This window comes from Falco biarmicus, chromosome 7 (genome assembly GCF_023638135.1).
Source record: "Falco biarmicus isolate bFalBia1 chromosome 7, bFalBia1.pri, whole genome shotgun sequence".
NCBI lineage: Eukaryota > Metazoa > Chordata > Aves > Falconiformes > Falconidae > Falco > Falco biarmicus.
This window is the reverse complement of record NC_079294.1, coordinates 2,481,432-2,506,184: the sequence shown is the minus strand read 5'-3', so window position 1 is coordinate 2,506,184 and position 24,753 is coordinate 2,481,432. Positions and strand designations below refer to the sequence as shown.

General features: G+C 57.4%; 3 protein-coding genes across 8 annotated transcripts in view; 2 read left to right on the top strand and 1 right to left on the bottom strand.

Moving 5' to 3' along the window:
• Positions 1-16,845, bottom strand: part of LARGE2 (LARGE xylosyl- and glucuronyltransferase 2) — a 24,958-nt gene extending 8,113 nt beyond the window's left edge. Inside the window, exons 1-4 of one of the 4 annotated variants that reach the window (XM_056347360.1) lie at positions 16,750-16,810; positions 15,231-15,350; positions 10,964-11,130; positions 7,619-7,717 (exon numbers count right to left, since the gene is read on the bottom strand). The gene's annotated coding sequence lies outside the window, so the exon portion shown is untranslated. Of the gene's footprint in view, positions 1-529; positions 622-7,618; positions 7,718-10,963; positions 11,131-15,230; positions 15,351-16,749 lie in introns of those variants that run through there. The other 3 variants (XM_056347357.1, XM_056347359.1, XM_056347361.1) reach the window with 3 other exon arrangements.
• PEX16 (peroxisomal biogenesis factor 16) lies at positions 2,415-23,313 on the top strand. The gene is made up of 14 exons (XM_056345880.1): positions 2,415-2,470; positions 13,606-13,724; positions 14,162-14,302; positions 16,711-17,064; positions 17,213-17,248; positions 17,505-17,581; positions 18,853-18,986; positions 19,292-19,398; positions 19,888-19,968; positions 20,435-20,584; positions 20,904-20,976; positions 21,275-21,394; positions 21,605-21,669; positions 22,782-23,313. Exons 1-14 carry the CDS (start codon positions 2,415-2,417, stop codon positions 22,838-22,840), a joined length of 1,572 nt encoding a protein of 523 aa, XP_056201855.1. The 3' UTR covers positions 22,841-23,313.
• FREY1 (Frey regulator of sperm-oocyte fusion 1) overlaps positions 23,246-24,753 on the top strand; it is a 2,529-nt gene continuing 1,021 nt past the window's right edge. The window contains exons 1-2 of one of the 3 annotated variants that reach the window (XM_056347375.1): positions 23,246-23,368; positions 23,957-24,162. In XM_056347375.1, the coding sequence (XP_056203350.1) occupies positions 23,300-23,368; positions 23,957-24,162 (275 nt within the window). In that variant the 5' untranslated portion in view covers positions 23,246-23,299. Of the gene's footprint in view, positions 23,369-23,468; positions 24,560-24,753 lie in introns of those variants that run through there. The other 2 variants (XM_056347377.1, XM_056347376.1) reach the window with 2 other exon arrangements.

The following is a 24,753-nucleotide window of genomic DNA, read 5'->3' as shown; positions in this document are numbered from 1 at the left end:
GCACCCCTTCTCCCAGCCACGGCCAGGAGCTGGGCTGGGCCTGGCGAAGTCTCTGCGCGCTGTTGCCAGCCTGCCTGCCACCCCACAAGCTGATCCCCACCCCTCCTGCCTGGGCACCCCCCAAACTGTGTGCCGAGCTGGCAGCAGGAGAGGCAGGATGAGGGAGGTCAGCCGGCATGGAGCAGCCTGGGAAGTGGAGGGATGGGAAAGGGACTTTAGCACGTATGAAGGCAAGAGGAGGTGGTGGTGGCACACAGCAGCACCCCTCGTGCTCCTGCTTGCCCCCGTGGCCCCTCTTGGGGGGGGGGTCTCACTGCAGGAACGGCACTCTGTCCCCAGTCTGCACGTGAGCACGCTACTGGGGCGGCAATTTTGGGGGACAGGATGGGACCAGCAGCAGGTCAGTTGCCAAAGAGCCTTCCGGAGGCACCCAAAGACTCCATCCATCCCCCCCATAGCACCACCACCCCTCCTGCATTGCCTTCTCCCCGCCTTCACCTTCCTGCCCCCCAGAAGCTGGTTTCCTTACCTGCCTTTCCCCTTCTCCTCCTGCCCAGCCGCCGGCAGCCGCTGCTGCTGCTCCCTCCGGGGCTGCCTTACCCGTCCTCCCTTCACTCCTCCCTTTCAGATCTGACACTTCCCCCCTCTCCTCCCCGCTCTCAAACCCAAGCTCCCCCCGCACCGGCCCCCCTTTCGCAGGAAGAAAGAACAAACAAAACAAGAGATTAAATTCGCTTTCTGCTCAAGAGCCCCCAGCGCCAGGGGCACGGAGTTGCCCAAAGTAAGTCGGGAGGAATCCGCCCGCCCTCGGCCCCCTTCCCACTCCCGGGCCTCAGATCCCCTCTGCTGCGATTCGGGAAGCATCAGGATTATTCAGCCCCTACCCAGCACCTGCCTCCTGCCTTCTTGGGGCAGGTGCAAGAGGCTTTGCCTACACCGAGAGATACCCTGGGCAGGGAGGGGGCTTTGGATGGTAGCAGAGCCCACCCCATCTCCCCTCGGCTGGCAGAAAGGGGCTGCATGGCCAGCCCAGGACGCAGGCATGGCAAGGGGGCCGGGGGCAGTCCTTGCTACGCAGAGAGAAGAGGTATTGACTGCTGCCTGAACGCTTGGACAGGGTGCAAATGCCACCGTAGGTTTTAAAAAGAAAGAAAAGGTGCCCCCACCATCGCCCAGGCTTGCTCCGGACCCACCAGCCCAGGAAAGCAGGGCTCCCCAAAGGAGTGCAGCGTCCCCCAGACCTGTCCAGCACGCTGGGAGCCAGCAGGATGGCAGCGGGAGGAGTGGGAGGCCAGGGCCGGGAATGCTAACTATGCAGAGACAGCCTCTACCTGCAGCTCCCCCCACGCCTGGCCCCAGGGCTGGGGAAGGCAGCAGGCTCCTGCCCAGGGCCCGAGCGTGCCCTCCTGCCCGCCCTGCCCTTGGAGGGAGCCTGCTGCAGGATCCCTGGAGAAGGCAGGGTGTGCTGGGAGGAGACCACCACCGGCAACAGGCAAAGGGATTAGGATGCAAACTGCCTGCATAGCAATTTAGATGAAATGTAAATTGCCCCCCACGCCATAACCCAAGGGAGAGCTGTGGCAGCAGGCCCTGGCCTGCCTCGAGAAGGCAGAGCAGCACCTGCAAAGGCAGCAGCCTCTGAGCCCCAGGGCAGGGGAGGCTGGGTCTCCACCCAGGCAGCACTGAAATCACTGCCCTGGGAGATGCATTTACCTCCCGCTCAGGCAGCTCTTGCTAGTCCTTGCAGAGCCCCGGTTACAGCAGGCAATTGCTCCTCGGCAGCACTTTTCTGCCCAGCCCAGCCCCAGCAGGGAGAGGAAACCGGGGCTGCCCCACTGCTCCCTTGGGCCAGCAGCTCCCCAGAGCTGGAGCCCTTTGCTCCCCTGCCTGGCCCAGGGGCACGTGGAGCTCAGCCCCCAACACTGACCCATCCCTGCCCAGCAGTATCCATCACCTAACAAGTGCTCCAGCTCAGGCGTTCAGGGCTTACCCACGCTCCTGGGAGAAGCCCAGACCTGCCAACAGCACCACTCCAGGGGAGGAAAGCACCTCCTGCTCCGGCTGGCCACTGCCGCCTCTCCACACGCTTTTCCTGGCTTTCCCAGTCTTGCTCGTTCCTGCAAGCGAGGGCCCAGCACCAGGCCCAGAGCGGTGAGACCCAGCCAAGCCCTCGCCAGCAGCGGCAGGAGCAAGCGGGCTGCTGGGGAGGCCAGGCCAGGCAGAGGCCTTTTAGGATGTTTATGGCAGTCGGGGAGGAGATGGCAAGCAGGAAGGTAGCCACACAGCCTCTCCTCCCCCATGACATGTTAAAGGCACAGCAAGCAGAGCACAAGGCTGGAAGCGGCTCCCAGGCAAGAGGCGCGGCGGGTACCGGCAGCCGTGGCACCGAACACAGCCCTCCTGGCCCGCCCGCCATGGCTCAGCGCCGCCGCCCGCACCCCTCGCTCGCGCCAGACAAGCGCAGCCGGCAGTAAGACGAGAGGTTTCCCAATAGCGCCGGCTTCCAACCTCAGCGCAAGGGTGTGGGGCAGAAGTGCTGTTCACAGCAAGTTATCCTCCCTCTCCCATGTCCTCCCCGGGAGCGGGGCAGCTCCCGCTTTGGTGGGGAGTGGGGATGTGGCAAACGGGACAGAAAAAGGCACCCGTGGCCCCCGTCTCACTGGGAGAGGCTGATGGCAGATCCCAGGGAAAAGGCAGGCAGGACACTGGTCTCACCTCATGCCCGGACACCCCTGCCTCCAGGGCTGACCAGGCGATAGCCAGGGGAGCGGGAGAGCGGGGCCAGCCGAGCCAGGCAGCTGCACAAACGCCAGCTGCGTGCTCACTCCAACCCCGAGGCGTGGGCAGGAGCCCGAGGCTGGCTGCCCCCCCCCTCCCGTGCACAAGCAGCCCTCGCTCCCAGGACGGGGCACCCACCTTGCTTGCCCCAGGGTGCCCCCCGAGAGCTGCCCGTGTGCTGGCACTCTGCTCCTCCAAGATCCCTTCTTTTTTGTAGGAGCATGGCTCAGCCCAACCGGCCTTCACTCTCCCTGCCTCAGTGACTATCAGGGGAGCAGTTAATGTTTAAGGAGCGCTGAGTGCTGGCAGCGGGAGCTTTCCCACCACAGCAGCGTGTCTCCTCCAGCCCTACAAGCGCAGAGGCGAGCAGCCTGTTTTCCCACAGCACCACAGCTGGCAGCAAGGCCCATGCATGGCAGGGTGGACATCTTAGCCTGTTGCTCCTCCTAGAGCTACTCTGCATCTGCAGAAGGGATGCAGAGGCACAGCAAGACTGTCCGTGGGTCACTGAACAGCAGCCCTGAGGGGCACAAGAACAGCCCTAGGCTTGCTGTCCCTCTACTGTCACACACATCCACCCACCCACAGGCATTAACAAGCGAAGAGGTGGCCTAGCTGTTCCCAGGGCAGCCAAGAGAGGAGTCATTTTGCAAAGCCACACTGCCTTACCTCACCGTAGGCAACAGAAACTGCAAATCCTTCTCCCAGGTCCCAGTTTTGGAGCTGGGAGAGCAGCAACAGTTTAGCTGACCTGCTCAGACTGCCTCAGCAGGAGCACAACACAGCAGCTTCCCAGGCTCACAGGAGGTGAGAAAGGGCCCGACAGCCGCGGCAAGAGCTGCGCAGCAAGACTGGCAACTGAGAAGAGGCACCATGCTTTGAAGAGAAGCAACTGGGGACAATCTCCTTTGGCTCTTACGAAGAGATGGGAGGGAACAAGCTGGCCCCTCATTCAGCAGGTCACCTTTACAGCATGTACCGCAGCACCCATCTGTCAAAGTGCCTTACAATTTGGGGTCACCTCCCCATCCCCCTCCCCATGGCTGAAATGCTGCTACTTGAGGGGGGCTGTGCCAGCCAGTGGATACCACACAGAGCGGGGCAGCTGCAGGAATTTACAGAGGCGGAATGGAATTTGGCCAGGAGAGCAGGATTAAAACCCCATGCTCCGGATTACCACGCTGTCCATCCCTCCCTCCCCAGTCTTATGATAAGCAAAACTTAAGTGAGAATTTCACCTTCGTATCTCCCCGGAAAGAGCAACCCATGGCAAAATGGCCACCATATTCTACAGACGGGATTGAGCAGTGGCCACAGTCGGACACCAACACATGAGCTGTAAAAGAACACGTCCCCAGCTCTCCACTGCCCCCACCACCACCAAGCTGCAGATGAAGTCCCAGAAAGGTGAAGATCTTCCTGGGACAGCAGTCAGCTGTGCCTCAGTTACAGCTCATTCTCATCTGCATCAACCTTTCCCCAGGCCCGTAAGATTATCACCACACACAGTCCTGCTGCTCTAAGAGTTCAGCTTTTTTGTTCTGCAAAGGTCACACTGAAAAGCTAACTTCTCTGACAGAGGCATAGCACTTGGGGAAGAGGAGCTAACAGTCTCTGAAGGGTGTTAGCTGAAGCTCTGAGCTTGGCTGAAGCAGGGACTTTCATCACCAGACTCTCCTTGTCTCCAGACAAGCAAGTTCAGGCTGGGTCTGACACAGGAACACACTTCACTGCTTACCTCTCCATGTCTGAAACCCCAGGAATGCATCAGGGAGTAATTCCTCTTGGCAGGGACTCCAGTCACAAGGCCCTGCTAGACAGTCGGCTTTTGCAGAGCATCACGGCAGCCAGTCTCCCTGCCCGCCACCGGCCACTGGGTTCAGCTGCCCAGCAAAGCCCCAGCTGGAGAGAGGGCTGTGCAGGGCACTTGTGGGGAGCCGCTGCCACCGCAGAGCGCACAAGTGTTGCGTAGGAGGTTTAAGTCTACCAGACATCCTGCAACGCTTACCAGTTGGGCAGCTGCAGTTTGCCACAGCTCTCAGACAAGGCAAGAGGGGGCCACCCACCCAGCACCATGGTCCCGAAGTGCTCGCAATCCTGTTCGGCCCAGGAAGAAGCTGCAAGGATCCAGCTGGCAACAGCCTTCAACCATGTCTGTGGGGACAGCAGGGCAGCAGAAAGCTGTCTTGCACCCCTCTGCCTATGCTACATTCGTCCCTCAGTGCAGCACCAGACCAGCAGTATAGACCCTGAAAGCTTGTGTGTGAGCAGAGCTGCAGGACACCGGACACCCTGCCCAGGACACCCACCCAGACATGCCAACATCACCAGCTGAGTCTCACCCCAGGCTACAAGTAAGGATCACCTCTCAGGGACCAAATTATAACTCTCAACCAAGTCAACCCCTGCTGCCAAGAAGCCCCTCACTCAAGGGCTGCCCAACCCTCGAGCATGGCTCTGCAGCAGACCACCTTACCCCAGCACTCAGCCAGCCCTATGCCCGCAGCGCCAGGCTCGGGGCGAGGGAGCACCCTGTATGTCCATACCCATCGTGGTTTTCCTACCCAGCCCATTTCCCACACAGCCCAGTGGGATACACCAGCCCCACAGCCTGCAAACTGGCACCTGGAGGTGACCCCCAGAGCCTCCTCCTGCTGTGAGACCCTGCCAATGTGCTGCTGAGACCCTCAACAAGCTCACAGAGGAGATACCTGCTCAACACACTGCTCCCAGCTTTACCTCCCTGGTCTGCAAGGTGCTTGATGCCAAGAGGATACTCGGCAGGTGAAACAGCAATGCCGATTGGCCTTTTTCTGGGTCTGATGGAGCACGCTGCTGGAGCGCATCCAAGGAAGGGCAATGAAGCTGGGGAAGGGGCTGGAGCACAAGTCTTATGAGGAGTAGCTGAGGGTTGTTTAGCCTGGAGATGAGGAAGCTTGGGGGGGGATCTTCTCACTCTCTACAACTACCTGAAAGGAGGTTGTAGGCACATGGGGGTTAGTCTCTTCTCGCAAACAAGGAGTGACAGAATGAGAGGAAATGGCTTCAAGTTGCACCAGGGGAGGTTTAGATTGTATATTAGGAACAATTTCTTCACAGAAAGGGTGGTCAGGCACTGGGACAGGCTGCGCAGGGATGTGGTGGCCATCACCAGCCTTGGAAGCACTCAAAAAATGCACAGCTGCGGTGCTTAGGGACATGGGTTAGTGGTGGGCTTGGCAGTGCTGGGGTAACGGTTGGACTTCATGATTTTGAAGGTCTTTTCCAACCAAAATGATTCTGATGCTACATGCCTGACTCAGGACAGCTGCTTTGACACTAACACACAGGCTGCAGAGTCCTGCCTCAAATCTCTTCCACATGCTCCCCTGGCCAGCACAGCGAGGCGCAGGAGGGATCGAGCCTGGGCACTGTGCAGGAGCACTACAAGGGGCAGGAGGACCCCATCTGCCTTCTGAAACAGAAGAGGAGCAGCAATTGGGCTGATCTCCAGCTCCCTTCCCTCTGCCGGTATTAGGTTTCTAATATCTGCATTTTTGCTGACGTCTGTGCTGCAGCTAATGGCTAGCTCCGAATCCATTACGTTCACCGTGTCCCGGTCTCCGGATATGCTCCAGGCATCAATACCTGTTCACCCCTGCCATCTCCTGACACTTCCACTGCCGCGGGCCTGCGGCAGACGGCAGTTCCTGGGGTCACAGCCGAGCAGGGTCAGCAGCAAGTCCCCTGCCACCTCCAGCTTTGCAGCTGGAGCACCCAGCAGGCATCATGCCCCATACAGCAAAGGGCTGGGAATTCCACCCCGTGAACTACTGATGCCTTAAGTTTCCAGCAAGCAGTGCCCACAGGTAGGACTGAGAGGGGATCCCCCCGCTCCTTTGAAATGCTCTTGAACAACCTGCACCAGGAGCTGCTCCTCAGTGGGACAAGGCAGACCATATCCCAGCACATCTGACCAGACCTAACCGCTACGCATGTTGTGGAGTCTGCATCACCTCCTGCAAAATTAATTAGGTTAATTACAGGAAAAGAAAAAAAAAAAAGATGCAAAGGGACTCCAACAACCCCAGACCGACATTCTGCCTGGAAAAGTCCACAAGAGGCTTGACACCATCCTCCCTGCCACCTCTGGGAAGTTGCCAGGGGCATGGCTGTGAGCCAGGCCCTCAGGTGCCTGCCATGCATTCTCACCGGCAGAGCCGGGTAAGTGTTTTCAGCTGAATAGTTATTGATTGAAAACTGCAGTTTCCAGACCACTCAGAGTTATTCGCTACTTCACAACAAGTTTTGGACAAGAACAAAATGCTTTGTTTTCCAAGCAAAAAGTCTCATTTTGCATTGTTTTGTTTGAAATTGAGCTGCATTACATTTAAAAGAAAAGATAAAGGGTCTCTCAAACTTGGCTGTGTTGGGTTTTTTCCCCTACAGCTTTTCATTTTGGGCACTAAATCAAGCAATTAATTATTTGTTCAGCTCTGCTCTCCAGACAAGCTGCGAGCATCACGAGCCAAAGGGCCAGAGCAGCTCTGCCCAAGCAGCAGTGCCGAGAGGATGCTGATGTTTTCTGCACTGCAGGCTCCTTTCAGACCTCAGCTCGGGCTACCTCGAGGCCTGCAAGCGCTCCCCTGGGGGAAGGGGAGCAGGGCCCTGGATGAGGAATGAGGAACTCCAGGTGCCCCGCTGAAAAGGCATCCGCCTGTCCCAGTGGGCAGCAGTTCAGGACACACAAGAGGTCACAGCCAGTGCTTGAAGGACATTGTAGGAGCAGGGCTTCCCACACAAACTGCCCTCCACGGTGCATGCACATCACACCAAGGTCCCTCGCTAATCCCACTGGTACCTGGCACTGCAGCAACTCTTCCAGACGCCATCTCTTGCAGTGCCGAACTGCTCCGGCAGCCTCAGCAGCACAGGGGAGCCAAGCACACACACAGGGCACCTGACAAGGAAAGGCAATCCTTTCACTTCCCCGGCGAGAAAAGCAGCTGTGCCACAGAGGAGGCTGACGCTCACCGAGAGCCAGAGCTCACAGATGCAGCCCGGTGCCTCTTCCACCAGGAACCGGCCTGAACTGGGAGCCGTGCTCAAGCAGCCAACTCCCAAGTCCTCCTTGCCCAGAGCTATTCCTGGCACCAGTGCCCTCAGTGCCCAAGCAAGGCTGAAAGCAGAGCTCGTCCACACAGGAATGGAACAACCGCACTATAAATAGCAGACCAGGATGGCTCAGGACAGGCTCTAAAAAACCCAAGCAGCAATAGTGCTGTCCACTCAGGGTGCCCTGGGCAATACCCGAGCTATAGAGAGGCTTACACATTGCAAATAGGCTCTGACAACATTGTGAAGGAAGAGCTTCTGCTTAGGCTAAGAGATCACAAACTTATCTGCAAACAAAGCATTTGGGGCATTCCACAAACCGAAAATGAGGTAGCAACTGAAACGGGCAAAAAAAAGGAGGGGAAGTGGATCCAAGAGGGGAGGCAGTTCCCAAAGCCAGACAATGGAAAGGAGAATGCGCCCAAACTCCTTACTGACCACCCCCAGCACTCCTCCCCTGCTGCTGCTTCTTGTGTTCCCATCCCTGGGGCTTCTCACACTGCTGAGCTAAACCCTGAACTTGCAAACACCAAGGACAAAGGCAGGGAAGAAACAGCATACCTCAACTCAAGCAAGCAGCAGATGAGTGGCTCAGGACAAAAGCTCATGTCTTCTGCAATCCACAGCAACCTCTGTGCAGCACCCAGCCTGCACTAGGAGTGGGACAGAGGCATAAGAGCTCAGCCCATCCTCTGACCATCAGGGTCAAGTTTCCCTCCTACCTCCAGGAAGAGTCTTACCCTTCCCACCACACTGGCCCTCCCTGCTCCCTCTTCCCTGCTGGTGCCTCCATCTGGAACAGCAAATACTCCGCCTTCCCCTTCACACTGACAGCATATGTCCTATAAAGGGATCTCAGCCTCCACAAATGAGGATACGACCGGCCTCACGCAGCACTGCCAGGCACCAGCCTCCAGCTCTCAGTGGGGAGCCCTGTGCTTTCAGCAAAGCTGCAGCACGGCTCACTTGGGCATACACTGGGAATAAAAGCGCAGGAGAGACAGTTGGGAACATGGGGAGAGGTGTGCGTGCACAGGGAAGGCACAAGACCTGAACTGAATCACCCAGCAAATAAACACGCACATACAGGGAAGCAGTTGCTTCCTCCAACGGAAAGTTTGGGTTTTTTTGCCAGAACAGGAAGAAAGCACTCAAAAAAACCCAAAACCAAAACATCAAACCCTTGCTTTACTGCTCCTGGAGCACCAAAACCAGCCAGGGCACATGAAGCAAAGACAGCCAATGCTGACTACAAACCCACCTTGAGAATTTTGGAAGCCCACAGCTCACTTCCCTCCTCCCCCCCAACTCTCCTGTCACCCCTCACCCTCCCTCCTCTGAGCAGCAATAAGAGGAGAGGTACAGGTCTCAAGTTTGGCTGAGTTTCCACTCTGGGGACAGAAGCTCGATAACAGACTGGGCAGGATGTGAGCACCCGTTAAGGAAGAGGATTAGTAACCCCCTAATCTGCACATTTTGGAGTCTAAGCACTTTACTCCACTCTCTAATTAAACCACAGAGCATAGAGATTGCCAGAAGGCAGAGAACAAGGAGAAAGAAGGAAAGGAAATAGAGGCTGTGGCTTAAAGGCTGTTCCTTGTGGCTTCAGTGAAAGGGGAGGGGGGTCACTGGTAGGGCTGTATTTCACCTCAAGTGCTTTATGCCAGGGCTGCTGAGCATCCTGTTGCCTCCCCGATCCAATCCGTAGCAGGGCCGAGGGCAGGATGAAAGGGAACATGCATGATGGCCCGGGGATGGCACAGGAGGGAACAAAGGGCTCCATCAGACCGGACAAAGCTTTACCTGTGGCAGCTTCACCTGGCCGGCCAGGAGTGCCCCGCTTCCTGGGAATGGGAGTGCCAGACCACGCTTCTCTTCGCTTCACAGACCTGTCTGCACAGAAGGGCCTTGTTCGAGCGCTTATCTGGCTCCAGGCTGGGGAGAGGCCGGTGCCTTGCTGCCCTGGCACACAGCTCTGCCCCGGGCTCATTCGGGACTGCCTGGCAGGGGAATTTTCCTGGCACAGGTAAAGAGGGAAACCTTCTACCGAAGCCCATGACAAACAAAGCAGTTCAAATAATGGCCCGTTTCCCTCGAGCTGCATTCAGACCCACGTGCCTGTGTCGAGAGGAGGCAGCAAGCCTGAGCCTTCATCTCTTGCCGCTGGCACGCAGCGGCGACAGCCTCACTGGGGAAACTACCTAAGCAGTGGGGACAGAGGCCTTCCAGGCTGCGACACCCCACGGATCCACAGCATGGAAAGCAAGAAGGCTGGTGGTGTAGCTGAGAACAGAAGTGCTGGGGAAGGGCTTCGCCTCCCGAAATGCTCTGCCCCACTAGACTGAGGTGGGGGGTGTCTGTGCGCAGGGGCAGCCTGTCACTCCAGCGTCTCTCTCTTCCCTCACTTCTATTCTTTGGAATTCCTCTCTTCTGTTTGCTTTGTTTCAGCCTTCAATGAACAGGAAGAAAAGGGAAGGAGCCTTGACAAATCCGATCAAGGAGCAGACACGCTGAGGCTCCCTCCTGCTGGCATGCCAAGCCCTGCACTAATGAGGGGTAGAGGAGAGAGAGGTGGCCACTGAGAACAGTGGCCCCACAGAAATGCTTGGTGTAAGGGACAGGGAGAAAAGAAGCTGCTATGGTAGAATAACACCAACAGAAGCTCCCAGCCTCCAGGAGGGAGACTTCCCATTTCTCCTGGCCCAGTGAGCTTGTTCCAGCTCCCAGTCACCCGCTGCCCGCTACACCAGAAACAAGCAATAGACCATAGTAGCATTTGGAGAGAAGGATCCCGACATGCACATTAAAGGGAAATTCAGCTGAAACAGCCATGAAGATGCAACCACACTTTGTTCCAAGGATTCTCGCAGGGAATCTGGTCTTTCCCTCCAGAAAACTGGGCCACGGGGTCTTACAAGTGCTCCAGAACCCACCCCCTAAATACCCACCTGCCCAGTAGAGAAGAAACGCCCAGAGCCAAGACCTTCTGCCATGCAATTATCACCCGTTTACCAATTTGGGTACAGAAGCACTAAGACAGGAAGGGAGCGAGCACATGTAAACCACCTACTTAACAAGCAAGATAACTAACCTTTGGAGGCTGCCAATGTCGCAGGGATACCTGGCAACAACTGGAGAAGCTGGCAGGACCTGGTGGTGGTTGTGAGGACCACCCTTAACCAGGGATTATCAGCTTGCAGGGCAGATAACACATCTCAGCTGTACTTGAGGGTTTTGGAGGTTGCTGTCACCTGAAACCTGAAAGACAAAACAGTCACGTGAAGATCTACCATGTAAGAGAGCTCTGGGGACAGGGCCCTGAACAGCCAGGAGTGTCGCAGATCAGCAGCACCCAACACCTTGGTCCTGTCCCTTTTCTCCAGCCTGTTACAAGCACAGCTTGGTGTCACCCAAGGCTACCCAGACAGCCCACGGGAGAGTATCTGCATGCTGCACGTTCCTAGTCCCAGGTCACTGCACTGCCCCGTAGTGCGTGCCCTACCCCCACAAGGAGGACTGGACACGTGTACCCAGAAGTGCTGGCAGAGCCACAGCCACCATCCTCCATCACAACACATGCGAGTTCTCACACTCATTCTTCAGCAGGAGGAGCTCGGGGTGGGACGCAAGTTCCCTGGCCCCCTCCCAAACACGACAGCAGCACCAAGTGTTTGGCTTGTGAGGCAATGAAGGGATCAACTATCATGTCCCATAACCCGAGTCCTGTAACATGCCCTGGGCAGTCCCAGAAGGGATCTTTCCAGGGAGATGCACAGAAGGGAGAGAGAAGGAATAAAGGCAGAGGAGACAGAAGGCAGGCAAAAACTACCAGGCAGCTTACGACACAGAGAGCAGAGCAGCCTGCACATGTCACTCATCCTTAGTGGAAGAGGGGATCATCCTCCTCCTCCTCCTCTGTTGGGATCTTTACAGTGCACCCCTTTCCTCTAACTCCCACAGAGCTGGGCGCCCGCACCCCACAACGGCAGGCTGGAATGGGTGAGCCCTTCTCCAGGGAGGCTACAGGGATTATCATCTCCTCACGAGGAGAAAGCTTAAACCAGAAGCACAGAGCCACACAAGTAAGTTGGGGCAACGGGATCAGAGAAGAAAAGGGAATTGTGATTTAAAGCCCCTCCATCTGTGAGGGCAGGAGGAACAGGACCTGCACCAAAGCAGGTAAGACCTACCAAAACCATCTTTCTGGTCTGTCCCACCTGTTTTAAAATCCCAAACAGAGAAATAAGTGTACAATGTGCTGGGCAACAGCCCTGTTGCACCCCTCTAGCCACAGCAAACCCCAGGTCAGCCTGGCACAGCACAGTATGAAACAAGGGAGGTGACATCAATCTCAACAAGGGCAGGAAATCAGAAATAATTTACAGCAGCTGCTACCCAAATGGTGAGACCCAGCAGCTCCAACACACACACAGCACTGCAACTGATCGGCAAAACCCTCCTCCAGCAGCAAAGCCTGACGCTACTTCTGCTTTGGGAATCTCTCAGAGTCTGGCTACAAGGTGGCAACCAGCGAGAGAGGACACGTATGGACACTACGGTACATGTCAGTGAACAGACATCTCTCCCCTTCGTCATCCCCACCCAGCCTGTCCTAACCCATCAGCTTCCACCCGAGACCAAAGGGGTCTAAGGGGGCAACTTCAAAGACTGATACTTTCTGGAGCAGGGGGCACAGGATATGAACCAGAGCACCAAGTCCACTTGGCACCCACCCCTTTTGCAGTCACAACCTCCCCTCTGGTGCTACTAGAGCCCTGCACTTCCAGGGAGCCGTTCAGCAAGTAAGAGCCAGGCCTCCAGCACCCACCTGGGATAGGAAGAAGCAGCTGCTGGCAACAAGACCGAGTAGGTTCAATAGCAAAGAACTGGAAAAGCAAAGGCGCCTTCAGCAGAGCTAATACTGAGCGGGGAGAGGCAGGCACGTGCCTGCCACACACGGCGTGCTGCTCGGTGGGGTCTGCCACAGCAGTCGCCAGCGTCACCAGGAAAGCAGACGTCCCATGTGCACGTGGCAAGAGCTTCATCTCCAGGGTGGAGCCCACATCCAACAGCTGCAACCCAGCCACCTGCAGCTATTTACACAGCACATGGGACCTGCAAGACCTGCGTGGTGGGACTGATCTCCACATCTGCCGCCTTCTCCAGGTGGGGTGAGGGGAGCTAGGGTGAGGCTGGAGGAAAGGCAGAGCAGAAACCACAACCAGTTGCCTCCCTCATCCAAAAGCAGTTGCAGCACCCTCTCCCTCAGGGCCCAGCTGCATCTCTCCCTTGGAGTGTTTCCATTAACTCAGGCCACCAGAGAACTGCATGTCCAGAAGTTTTTTCCAGCTGCATCACATGGCTATTAAAAGATACGGCCTCTCCCTCTCAGCCTTTAGCACAGGCAGATTTGGGATATTACAGGAGAGACTGCACATTGCCAATGAATCAGGGAAGGGAGTTACCCAAGTAACAGCCTGGGGCTCTAAATGGCTTTCTGGAAAAAAGGCATCTGGAGGCAGTCGCTATCTCACAGCAGGGCTCTGAGCATATTGCCAGACGTGTTGTTCCTCCTGGGAAGCCAAAAAGACTCTCTCCTGAGATGCCAAGTCTCAGCTAAGCTGGGAAGGGCAGGGGCACCCTGACAGAGAACAGCAACAAAATGCCTCCGAGTCAAAACACACATTAAAAGGCCCCTTAAGCTTGTTTGACCCGGGCTTCCCTTCCCCTCAGACTACCGCTTCAAGCAATAGACCTGTCAGCAACACTTCAGAAACTCAAGGACTACACCACCGACATCCCCTGCCAGCTGCTGCTTTTCCAGGCCCCAGGGGGCCTGTTGGAGATCAGAGGTGCAAGCTGCCACCACCAGCAATGCTGTGCTTGGAGCCTGGTGCGCTTCGTTGCCCTTGACTCCTCATTTGGACAGAGATTTGGAGCTGTCCTGAAAGGTGCTGGCCACCAGTGAGAGATACCATGAGTGAATCAGGCCTTCCATTCTAGGCAGGGCTCATGTGTCAGGGACCAAAATACTCCCTGGACATGCCTCTATCTACAGGTTATTTGCAGCGAGTCACAATTTATCCCTAGCTATCCCAAAGTATTGGCTGAGCTCATCCAGAAGCACAGAAAACAGACGGCCACACCGCAGTGTGGGAGCTGAACAGGGCAGGAAGGGATGCCCCAAGGCGACAGGGCCAGAAATCTCATCCCACACCAGGACTGCTCCCTTCCAGCCACAGCTGGAAAGAGCCGCATCCTTGACCTCACGCTCCTTCCCTTCTGGCAGTGGAAGGACAGCAGGACAACATGGTTGGGGAGAATATCCACTTGCCCACCAACTACCAACCTCCCAAGACAGAGCCAAGCATCGACACACTGAGTCTCCTCCCCCACATCCCGCTGCCCAGCTCTAACGCTGTCAGGTGCTGTAAGAACACATCCTCACCTACCCCAGCACCCTGCATGGTACGTTTTAAGCCAGGCTTACTCGGAACGAGCTGCCTCAGATCCACAGCAGCACTCTGCCTGGACTCAGGCTCCCCAGAAATAGCATGGTCTCGCAGATCTGAGCAAAGAAGGAGATGCTGGCAGCCAAGCAAGCTGGACTTCAGCACTGTACCCACTGATGGGCTGGCAGACTGTCTGCTTTTTTTGGTTTGCTTCTTTTCCTACTATTAGTGCTGAGCCTGCACCCCTCACCATCACAGCATACGAACTACTTGGCCTCAGTTACAACCAGTGGATTTCCAGTAAGCACAAGCCCTCGGCACCCAGACTGACAGTTAAGTGCTAAGAAAGGAGCTGGTCAGAGACCTTTCTGGGTATGGCTGAGAGAGAAACCAACCCCTCAGTGCAGCCTTTCACCTCCTACCACCCCCAGCCTGGGCACCATAAGCCAAGGCAATTTAAGTCTCACCCAGTCTCATGGGCTCGCCGCTGCTCTGAGAAGCCAGCCCTCCTACAGTGCTCCCTTGCAGCGTATTTACCATAAAAAGGCAGCATGATGCTACTCAAACTGTCCTCCAAACTCGCTCACTGCAGGAGAGAGGTGACCAGAAAGGGGAAATGGGACAGACAGTGGCAGGGAGGGAGGCTGGGTATGAAGAAGAGTGTCTGCCAAAAAGCTGCTCACTCGGGGACAGAACTACACTAATCTGGCTATGCTGTTCGGAGTAGCCCAAGGACTTTGTGCATCAAGCTTCACCTCTGGCTGAAGACAAGGTGTCTTTGAAAGTCTCCTAGGCAGCCGGGTCTCAGATTGCTGTCTGGCAGAGATAGAGCTTCTCCTTGAAGGAGAGCAGCTCCAGCAGTCTGCACTGGATATGCCCCTAGAGTCACCAGTAGCGCACACCTACCCTCAGCAAGCTGTGCTCCAGACCTCCGTCACAGGCTCCAGGTGTTCTCTCACCCACCTTGGTACTTGCACCAGCAGCTCAGCCACCGTAAAATTCACAGGCTTTCACAGGTAGCGCTGCCTGTGAATGGAAAGCTGGGTCTAATCCACGTGATTCTGACTAAAAAGGCTTGTTTAGCACCAGACTGTTTGCCAGCAGTATCTCGTGCCCTTTTTGAACTCAGCCTGCTGGAAAACAAACCCTCAGGGGAAGGGGGGGAAGAAAAGAAAGAGATCAGAAAGGATAAAGTGCCTGCCCATGCAACTGTAATTCTTGCAGAGGAAGCTGCAGGCACACACTGTGTCCATTGTGTGGAGGTAACTGGACAGGAGGAAGGAGGGGCAGCTTGGCAGAGCTCTGTTTGCACTCCGGAGACCTGCCAAAGGCTGTGAAACGCCTTCCTCACCCATGCTGTGCGCCCTCGGAGGATCAGCAGGGAGGCAGGCAGCCGTGCCCATGTGCACCGCTGCCGATCTTTGCACTACAAGGTGTGCCAAAGGCCAGGCCCAGCTCCAGGGAGCGGGACACAGCACGGAGGGGACAGCAGGCAGGGTGGCGATGGCCAGCAGCCTCAGCGCGGCGGTGCCCTCCAGCTGAGCGGGATGCAGAGCTGGAGCACAGTCCGTGCAGCCCAGCATCGCTCAGCATGGCAGGGGGGTTTGTGGGACCCAACGCAGGTTTGAGCCCCCTTCTGCAGCCAGCCCCCAGCCTGTAAACCCGGGGTTAGTGCAGTAACGAGTACAGCGTGAGTGTGGCTGTGCGAGTCCGGACGGGCTCCGGGAAGGAGCCGGGAAGCACCAGCAGCGCGGCCCTGACCACCTCCCTTGGCACCTGTGCCCCCCTCCCCCCACCGCCAAAGCCTCCCCCCAGCCCCGGCAGGGAGAGCTGCTGCCACGCTCGACAGGAGGCAAGCACAAGGGTGGCAGGCCCCCAGCCCCAAAGCCCCCTCCCCAGCCCCTGCCCGAGTGTGCAGCCCCTTGGCCCCGCACCTCCTCCGCTGGCCCGTTCCGCCTTAGGAAAAGGGGGGGGGCTGCCCCTGCCCGCCCGACGGCACCCCCCGCTCCCCGCAGCGAAGCCCCCCGGCGCAGGGGGGTGACACAGGACGCTGCCCGCCGGCAGCCAGCCACACACGGGGCCCGGGGTGTGTGTGTGGGGGGGGGGGGGGGAGGGCAGTAAATCCCCCGCCCCGGGGACGTGGCGGCGGCTGCTCCAAGCGCCCACGCTCCCTCCCGGGAGCTTTTAACCGGTGCCGCCATCAGAGCCACGACCCCCGCGCCGGGAACGGCACCGCCAGACCCACGCGTGGGCCGACCCCCGCCCCGCCGGAGGAACGGCTTACCTCCCGGAGCCCCCCCCAGACTGACCCGTGCCGCAGCTCCTCGCCCTGCGGCTACCACAGCCCCGCCTGGCCCCCCGCCCGCCCCGCCAGGGCTCCCCGCAGCCCCCCGGCCCGCCGCCGTGGCCCAAGCCCGCCCCGTACCTGGCCCGGCCGCCGCTCCCGCTCCTTTAAACCCCCGCCCCGCCGCCCATCGGCCGCTCGGCGCTCGGCCGCTGCGGCTGGCCCGCTCGGCTCCGCTGGGCTCGGCTAGGACGGTCTGGGCGCGCCGCGCAGGCGCGGTGGCGGCCCCGGAAGGCGCCGCCGCGGGAGCCATGGCGGCCCCGGCCCTTTCCCGCGGCGGCCCCGTGGCCCGGCTGCGCCTGCTGTGCCAGCGCTACCAGGAGTACGTGAGACGGCACCCGACCGCCACGGCCCAGCTGGAGGGCACCGTGCGGGGCCTCTCCTACCTGCTGCCAGGTGCGGGAGGGGGGCGGCGGGCCCGTGACTCCCGCCGCGGCCGGGGCCTGGGCTCCGCTGCGGCACCTGCCCGAGGCGGCGGGGTCTCCCCCCGGGCCGGGCGCTAGCCGGTAGCCGGTAGCCGCAAGCCGCTCTGCTCCTTTCGCAGGTCGCTTCTCGGACTCGCACGCGCTGTCGGAGCTGGGTAGGTGGGGGCGGGGAGCCGGGGGCGCCGGGCACCGCGGGGCGGGAGGGGGGGGCCCTGACGCGGGGGGGCCCTTCCCCGGACCCCTCGTTTTCATCGCGCCTGGCTGCGTCCTCTGGCAGCTACGGGGGGATCTGCGTGACGTGCTGCTCTCCCTCCCTCCCTCCCGCATCCTCTCCCGGGGGAGGTGGCAGCGGGCCCGGTTTGCTTTGCTTTCTGTGCATCCCGTAACCGCGGTGTTCTCTTCCTTCTGTAGTGTATTCTGCCTCCAACCTCCTCGTGCTATTAAACGACTGGATTCTCCGAAAGGAGTTGCAGCGGAGCCTGCCTGTGGTAAGGCTGGAATGTGTGGGAGGAGGATTTGGGACACATGTTTTCTTCCCTGCAGCAGCTTTCAGGGAGTGTCTGTAGAAACTAACAGGTCTTTGCTGTGGCCTCTCTTTGCTGTCAGGTGTGTCGAGGCCAGAAGCAACCCCTGCGTGCAGGTAAACAGCAGCCCAGCCCTGTAGCTCGTGGTTTGGAGTAGTGGCCAGAGCGCTCCCAGGACCACAGAAATCAGGCTCTGTCTTGCACCAGGAGTTCCGCTGGGTTTTTGAGAGGCCCAGAACTAGAGCTAGGCAAAGGGGTTGCTCAATAACCATCACTACATCCAGAGCAGTGATTCTGGAGCACCAAAGCTCTGATTCCGTCTCTTAGGCTCTTCCATTGCACATGCTATTTAGCAAAACAAACATAAGCACCTTGTTTCTCCGTCTCTCTTGCAAGATCCCCAGACTGGCTCCCAGCACTTGTTGGACCCTTTGGGAAATGAGGAGAGTGTTTTTTTCCAGGCAGGCCTCTTCTGTTGCAATCCTGCCTACTGTGTGGGTTTGGGTGTAGGCAGCTTTCTGGCTGGAGTGTCAGGTGTGTTAACAAACAGGAACGCAGAAGACTGGCTTCCCTGGTTGTTAAAGGCCAAAGTGAATTTCGGCTGTATTGTCTTTTATTGATGCTTTTCAGTGGGTTAAGTCCTGTGGTTGACAGCACCAGCAAGGTCCCGCATGGGGAGCAGGCACCCAGGCTGGAAGAGCACGCGCTGTTTTGGGGTTTGTGCCTGGAATCTAGGCTGATGCTGTATTCAGCAGGCATTTGCTCTGGTGTGACTGTGGACTCTGGGTCCCCTTCCCTCTAATCCAAGTGTCCTCCCGCATCGACTCTAACTAGAGAGGAGGTTTGTTGTGTATCCCAGCTCCAAGACAAGGAGAAGGAGAGAGTTTTGCCATTGAGTCGGGCACTGTGTCACAACCCAGGAGACGGTCCTGCTGTGTCAGATGGGGTAGAAGGCAAGCTGAGATACAGCTGTGGTGGTTTCCCTGTTTCTGGGGTAGCAGCTCTGTGCGATACTGTGATGTCTCAGTCTGCCCCTGCTTGGAGGTAGAGAAGTCGGCTTGTGCGTAGACTCTGGCTGCAGCAGAGGCACCACATTTTGTTTCTGGGGCTGTGACTTCCGAGGCCATCTGGTGCTTATTTCTGAGGATCCCATCAAACTGGGCTGTGCTTCTGCCCTGTTTAACTCCCAAGCAGAGCCTGCATCCTGTCCCCCTCCTCCCCTCTGTGTTTTGCAGTCGCTGCCCCAGCAGAAGCTGCTGACCTGGCTGAGTGTGCTAGAATGCGTGGAGGTCTTTGCAGAGATGGGGACAGCCAGGGTGTGGGGGGAGATGGGCCGGTGGACCATCATTGTCCTCATCCAGCTGGCTAAGTAAGTCCCGTGGGCGGAGGGGAAGGGGCAGCTTGCGCTCGGAAAGGGGATCTGGAGGGGACTCAGGAGTACCCCAGGAAAAAGCCCACGCAGAGCTGAGCTGCCAGTTCCTGAGGCTGGGGGAATTTGGAGCCCCATGGCATGCTGGATACTGTGCTACAGAAGGGGACACTTACCCCGCTCGCCTTGCCAGCTACCCTGAGCAGACCTGAGTGTTTCCCACTTCTGTGGAAGCCACCTTTCCAGCACAATGGGAACCCAGCTCCGTAGCCTGATATTGAAGGTTTTCATGTGTCTGCTCACAGAGCCATCCTTCGTCTCCTGCTCCTGCTGTGGTACAAAGCTGGCATCCAGATGTCTCCTCCTATTGTGCCGTTGAACAGGGAGCAGCAGCAGCCTCTCCATCCCCAAGGTGAGCCCATGGCACTGTCGTCATCAGCTTGGCTCCTTGGTGGGCCACATGTCTTGTCCTGCTAGCAGTTACTCGTCAGAGCAGCAGCCTGGGCAGCACAGGGAACTGTAAGGCTTCAGTACACAAAGCTGAGCTGTGCTGAACTTTCTACCCTTGGCAGAGCACGAGTTAGCTTAGTGGCAGAGTTGTCCTACAGTCTGGATGGAGGAGGTGGAGGAGTCTAAGCCTGGAACCACTGGCTGAACTGTGAGTCAAGCTGAGTGTCCTCAGGTCTGATGCTGAGGAAGAAGATCCTAGGCCTGGGCAATGTCAGGCAAATTTACCTTTTCACCTTCTGCGTCATGTTAGCCCCTTCAGGCTGGTCCGGTTTGTGCTAAATCAAACTTTCAGTCTGGTCTTCTTGATGGCAATGCAGGGAAGGATGCTGCCAGCTCTGGAGTGAGGCATGTTCCGTTGCAGCCTGACCCCTGTGGCTGTTTTCTCCTGCAGACATGGAAGACAGCTCCTCAGGGAAGGATCAGACCTATGTTGGTAGGCGTTCCAGCCGTGTTGTGCGCTCTCTCCAGAGCAGTGAGTAGCTGAGCCTGTTTCTGTCCTTGCCTGAGCTGTTTTGGCTCGGTGCCCTTTTACATATGACCTGGGTGTGGGCAGTAAAGAGCAGAACCTTTTATTGGGACATATATTGCCAGTCACTGGGCCCTGTTGTTTGGGGTATGTCAAAGCCACGGGGATTCAGACATGTGTGCAAGGCTAGCACTTAAATAGTATTTTCCCAAGCAAGCTGTGCGACCGAGACAACCCGTCAGTGTGGTTATGCTTTGAGAATCATGGACCTTTACAAGTACCCCTTCCCTGCTCTGTCCCCTCTGGAGACAAGCTGTGAGGGTGCTGGACAGCCACAGCAGTTCCTGCGCGCACAGCTTTTCAAGCTTGCCCATTTCACACCTTCACAGTGCAGAAAGCAGCGGGGTGGTGGCATGGGAAAGCACAGCAGGAAGGTTTTACTTGTGCTAATGTGCTGATCTGCTTGTTTCAGCCCCATCCCTGCAGTCCCGGCACTGGGGGTCCCCCCAGCAGAGGGAGGAGTCGCAGAGCCGAAGAGCAGAGATGAACCAGCCTCCCACCCCTCTGGGTCTCCAAGAAACCATCGCAGAATCCCTCTACATAACCCGCCCTCTGCTCCACCGTATCCTGCCCTGGCTGCGTGCGTGCGGGTCTCGTCGTACCCGGGTGCTGGCAGAGGGTGGTGCGGGTGCGGGGCAGTGCCACGCCAAGCTTCTCCCTCCCTGCCCCTGCTCTGCTGAGGCAGGGACCTCGGGACTCCCCCCTTCTCTTAGCCTCAGCCGCTGGAACTGTGGGCACCAGCCCTCCAGCCCCTCCCCTGGGCCCCTGGCACTGCCTTAGTGTGTGTTCTGCTCTCAGCAGAGCTTTGCTGGCACCTGGGGGATTGCTTGTCTTCTTGCTTGGCACCTCTGGTTCTTCCCGTTCCTTGACTGCCTTCCTAGTATTAAGTTTAGGAGTGTGGGGCCAGAGATCGTGGAAACCCTGGCTCCTCTCAGCAGTCCTGGACATCTCGAGGTCAGTCTGAGGAAGAGTCTTTGTCGGTGCTTGAGGTTGGTGGTGGCTGAGCATCACACTTCCCCCTGTTCCTCAACCCTGGACAGGCCCTACTGAGAGAAATACGCACAGGGGCTGGTCTTTAGCTGGGAGATTGGCACATTTAGGTATCTTCTGCAACACTTACGGTGCTCTCTGTTCTGAGCTGGTGCAGCCTGCTCTGTGTGGAGCTGAGAACGGAGGGCATTTAGAAACCCACTTTCTTTTCCCCTGCTGGCTGCTGTTGCCGTGAGTTAGCTTTCTGCCCTTCTCCTTCCAGTCTGAGCTTGCTGAGTGATCTGAAAGACCTGAACAGGCGAGAGCGAGCGGAGCTGAGGCGACGAACCATCCTACTGCTGTACTACCTGCTGAGATCTCCTTTCTATGACCGATACTCAGAGTAAGGGGCCCCTGCTGGGCTTTTTCTGAAAATTTCCCTTTTAACAGAAATAGCGTCAGGGGACTGGGTGAGTAGATATGAAGAGGTGCGGGTGCCTGTGAGCAGGTTAATCTCGAGCCCTTGTGTAACAGCTGCCGTTGCTGTTTGTGCATTCAGCAGCTGGGGCAGGAGGTGTCCTGTTGGACTCGTACATACTCTCTCCCTTCTTAGGGGCAGGATCCTTCTCCTTCTGCGCTTGCTGGCTGATTATGTGCCTGGAGTTGGCTTTGTCACACGTAAGTGGGGTCCCGCTACTATACCCCCATTTATTTTGGGTGGAGAAAAGTCAGAGAAGTTGGACAGAACATTTGTCAATTGGTTTCCAACCGGAGGAAAGAATTGAAAAGTCCCTAGAATGGTTAGCACCAGTGCACCCTGTGTTGATGCTTGTGTTTTATTTTAAACTGGAACAGGAAAGGATTAATTGTTTCCTGGCTCGACCACAGTGGGTAAACCTCTGTGTGCCCTCCCAGGCTGCAGAGCTGTGTCTCTGCCACCTAGGCCTGTTCTCCTGCGCTCCCTTTCTGCGCCTCAGCTGGTGCACCAGAGCCCTGCTCTGCAGCCCTGTTTCTGAACTCTTTTTCCCTGATCCCTAGTCTGCAGTGCAGACGTGAGGGGTAAACAGGTGCCTAGAGGTATTGACCCAGGCAGGAACCAGTTGTAAATCAAAGGGCCAAACCAGGTCTGTCTTCTAGTCCTTCACCAGAGGGATCCCTTTATTATGGGCCAGAATTCCACCTCCCCCTCTTCCCTGCTGATGTGAAGCCTTTCATGGAGTAATTCATGGCAGTGATGTGGCATTAGATCAGCCTGGCATTGTGGGATTGTCCTTTCTTTGGGGAGGTCACAAATCTGGCTAGCTCAGGGGCTGCTTCTTCCAGTTAGTGATTTCAGAGAGGCTTTGGAGCCTGCATTAAGCCATGTGCTACATAAGCATTTTCACTCTACAGCAGTTGCTTCTGTGCCTGCACCTGCTCGTTATTGCTGAGTCGTCTTCTCTCTTCCCTGTGCCACAGCAGTGTCCTGAATCACTGCATGTGGGTTTTCCCCTTGCACGTTGTAGACCCCTGCTTCCCACTGGAGCTGGGACATGTCAGCTCTGAGGGAGTGGTGGTTTGCATCCCACTTGGTCCTGCCCTGATCTCTGGCACCATATCCCAGAGTTGTCTCCCATCTTGGCAAAAGTAACTGTTCTGTTCTTGGGCTCATCTGAGTTGTATAACTGGAGATTTGGGATTGTTGGGTATCATAATGAAAGGGGGGGGGGTGGTGTAAGAGTACCCTGTGTACATACAGCTTCGAGTTCTTGCCTTTCTATGTGTGTGATCCCTCTGTTCTCTTGTTTCAGGGCCGCTGATGGATTACTTGCCTGCTTGGCAGAAAATCTATTTCTATAACTGGGGCTGATGCGAAGATGATGATTATTCTCTGCTAAGATCATGGCTGGACATTTCTGAGGAGGGCAAGTAGACTGGGGGAGGGATGTTGATGATCACGTCTAATTTTCAGTTAAACCATCAATGAGAAGCTCCTGTTCTGCAGGGTGGGGAGGGGTGTGTATGTAATTTTTTTCAACAGATCTAACTGTGAATGATGGACACTATATGCGCGGAGAGACCCTTCTGACCTCTTTCTCTGGACCATTCTGTGGCTGCAGCGATGGTGATGGGACAACCTCTTTTTTTTAAGCACTTGATTTTTCTCCTTTTGTACAGCAGCATTATAATGAAGCCAGGCAGCGTAGTGGTTTTCTGGAGAGCATTGTCTCCTACCTCATGGCACTGAGGTTGACCTGCAGCCTGCTTGTGTTGGCCGTGCCTGGCCTATCTGCTTGGACCTGGCTTGTCTGTCAAATAAACTGACTGAATGGAAAGAACCGAGCTGAAGGACCTCTCCCTTATTGCATGGGATCCCCTCATATCTGGTTGCCAGCAGGTCGGTGTCTTGTCTACCCTGAGATTGCGCTGTCCCTTAGAAGCCCTTTGCTCTGGGCTGTGTCGGGCAGGGTCCCGCGTGTGGCTCAGCCGATGATTGTCACCCCTGTAACTCCAGGGGCCTGGTTCAGTCCCCAGTTTCCTGGGATTCCCCTGGGGGGAGGAAGACCTACCTACAGGCTGCTTTTGCAGCACCTCATGTGGGCTAACAGACTTTGCGGAATGGCTGCCAGCCTGTGCCCAGGGGCTTGGCCGAGGGCAGAGGAGAAATGAAGAGATTAACTCAGCAAATACTGCTGTGCCACACTTAGTGAAGGGCCCAGGAGAGGCCTGGACAGCCTTGTATCTCCTCTGCTGTCTTGGGGACAGTTGAGGCATCAGTTTGCTCAGTGAGCTATTGTGGAGGCTCCCTTGGCGGGGACAGAGCAGTAGCCAGCTGGTGGCACTGGGTTGCCCCACAGTGCAGAGCTGGGGAGCTGGAAACTGCCTGGTGTGTTGGCCTCAAGTGGGCAACTTGAGGGACTCTGGGGCCGCAGGGGGCACAGCCTTCATCCTCAGCACCTGAAACAGGGGATGTAGTCCCCCACAGACACCCCTAATGGGCCACCACAGTTGGGGACCACGGGGCTTCGGCAGTGTGGGATCTGTGTTGCCACCTCAGCCGGCAGCAATGACCTGTAGTGCAAAAGGAAAAGCTGTGAGTGGGGGACTGCGCTCCCCTCGCTTGGGCTTTGAGCAGAGGAAGATGCTGAAGACTGCAAAGTGTTTGGTGGGTTTGCTGCTGGGGACAGGCAGGTACTGAGATGACATGAAGAAGGGCTTTGGTTTTGGAGGGGCCCAGAGGGAGGCACAGGGTCGTGGCGAGGGACCCGGGCAGGGAAGCAGCCCAGGAGCTGTGGCCGCACTGGTGCAGGGAAGGCTGCGAGCGGCTGGCGGGGCCTGGGCAGGGCCAGGCAGCCCAGGACCAGAACCGTGTGTAGCTGGAGGGGGTAGGCAGCAGTGCCAGGGTGGGGGCCTGCCCCCCCATCTCCCCCATCCCCCCCCCCACCTTCTTCTAACCTGGTGCTGGTGTTGGAGGGTGGCTCCTCTGTGACCTCACCGTGGAGCTGGTGTCGGGGTGCGCCATGCCGTGCTGGCTCCTGCTGCTTGCCCTGCTGCTGGGGCCTGCCCTCTCACGGCCCTTGCAACAGAGGTAATGGCATTTCCCTCACCCTCCTCCTCCTCCTCCCTGCCTCGGTACCTGCAGAGGTACCCAGGGCTGCTGGCATGGGCTGGCACTCGTGACACCAAGCCGAGAGCTGGCTGGGCTGGGTGGAGACAAGTGGTGCATGGCAGCTCTTGTGCCAGCATGGGTGAACACCGTAGGGTCTCGGCTCATTCCTGCCC

What these genes read in the sequence shown, in the direction of transcription:
- PEX16 (XM_056345880.1), top strand. Translation starts at nt 2,415, where the DNA reads ATGGCTCAGCGCCGCCGCCCGCACCCCTCGCTCGCGCCAGACAAGCGC. An exon ending in GCAGCCTCTCCATCCCCAAG is followed by an intron (nt 19,399 to 19,887) that starts GTGAGCCCATGG and finishes TTTCTCCTGCAG; the next exon opens with ACATGGAAGACAGCTCCTCA. An exon ending in TGTGCGCTCTCTCCAGAGCA is followed by an intron (nt 19,969 to 20,434) that starts GTGAGTAGCTGA and finishes TGCTTGTTTCAG; the next exon opens with CCCCATCCCTGCAGTCCCGG.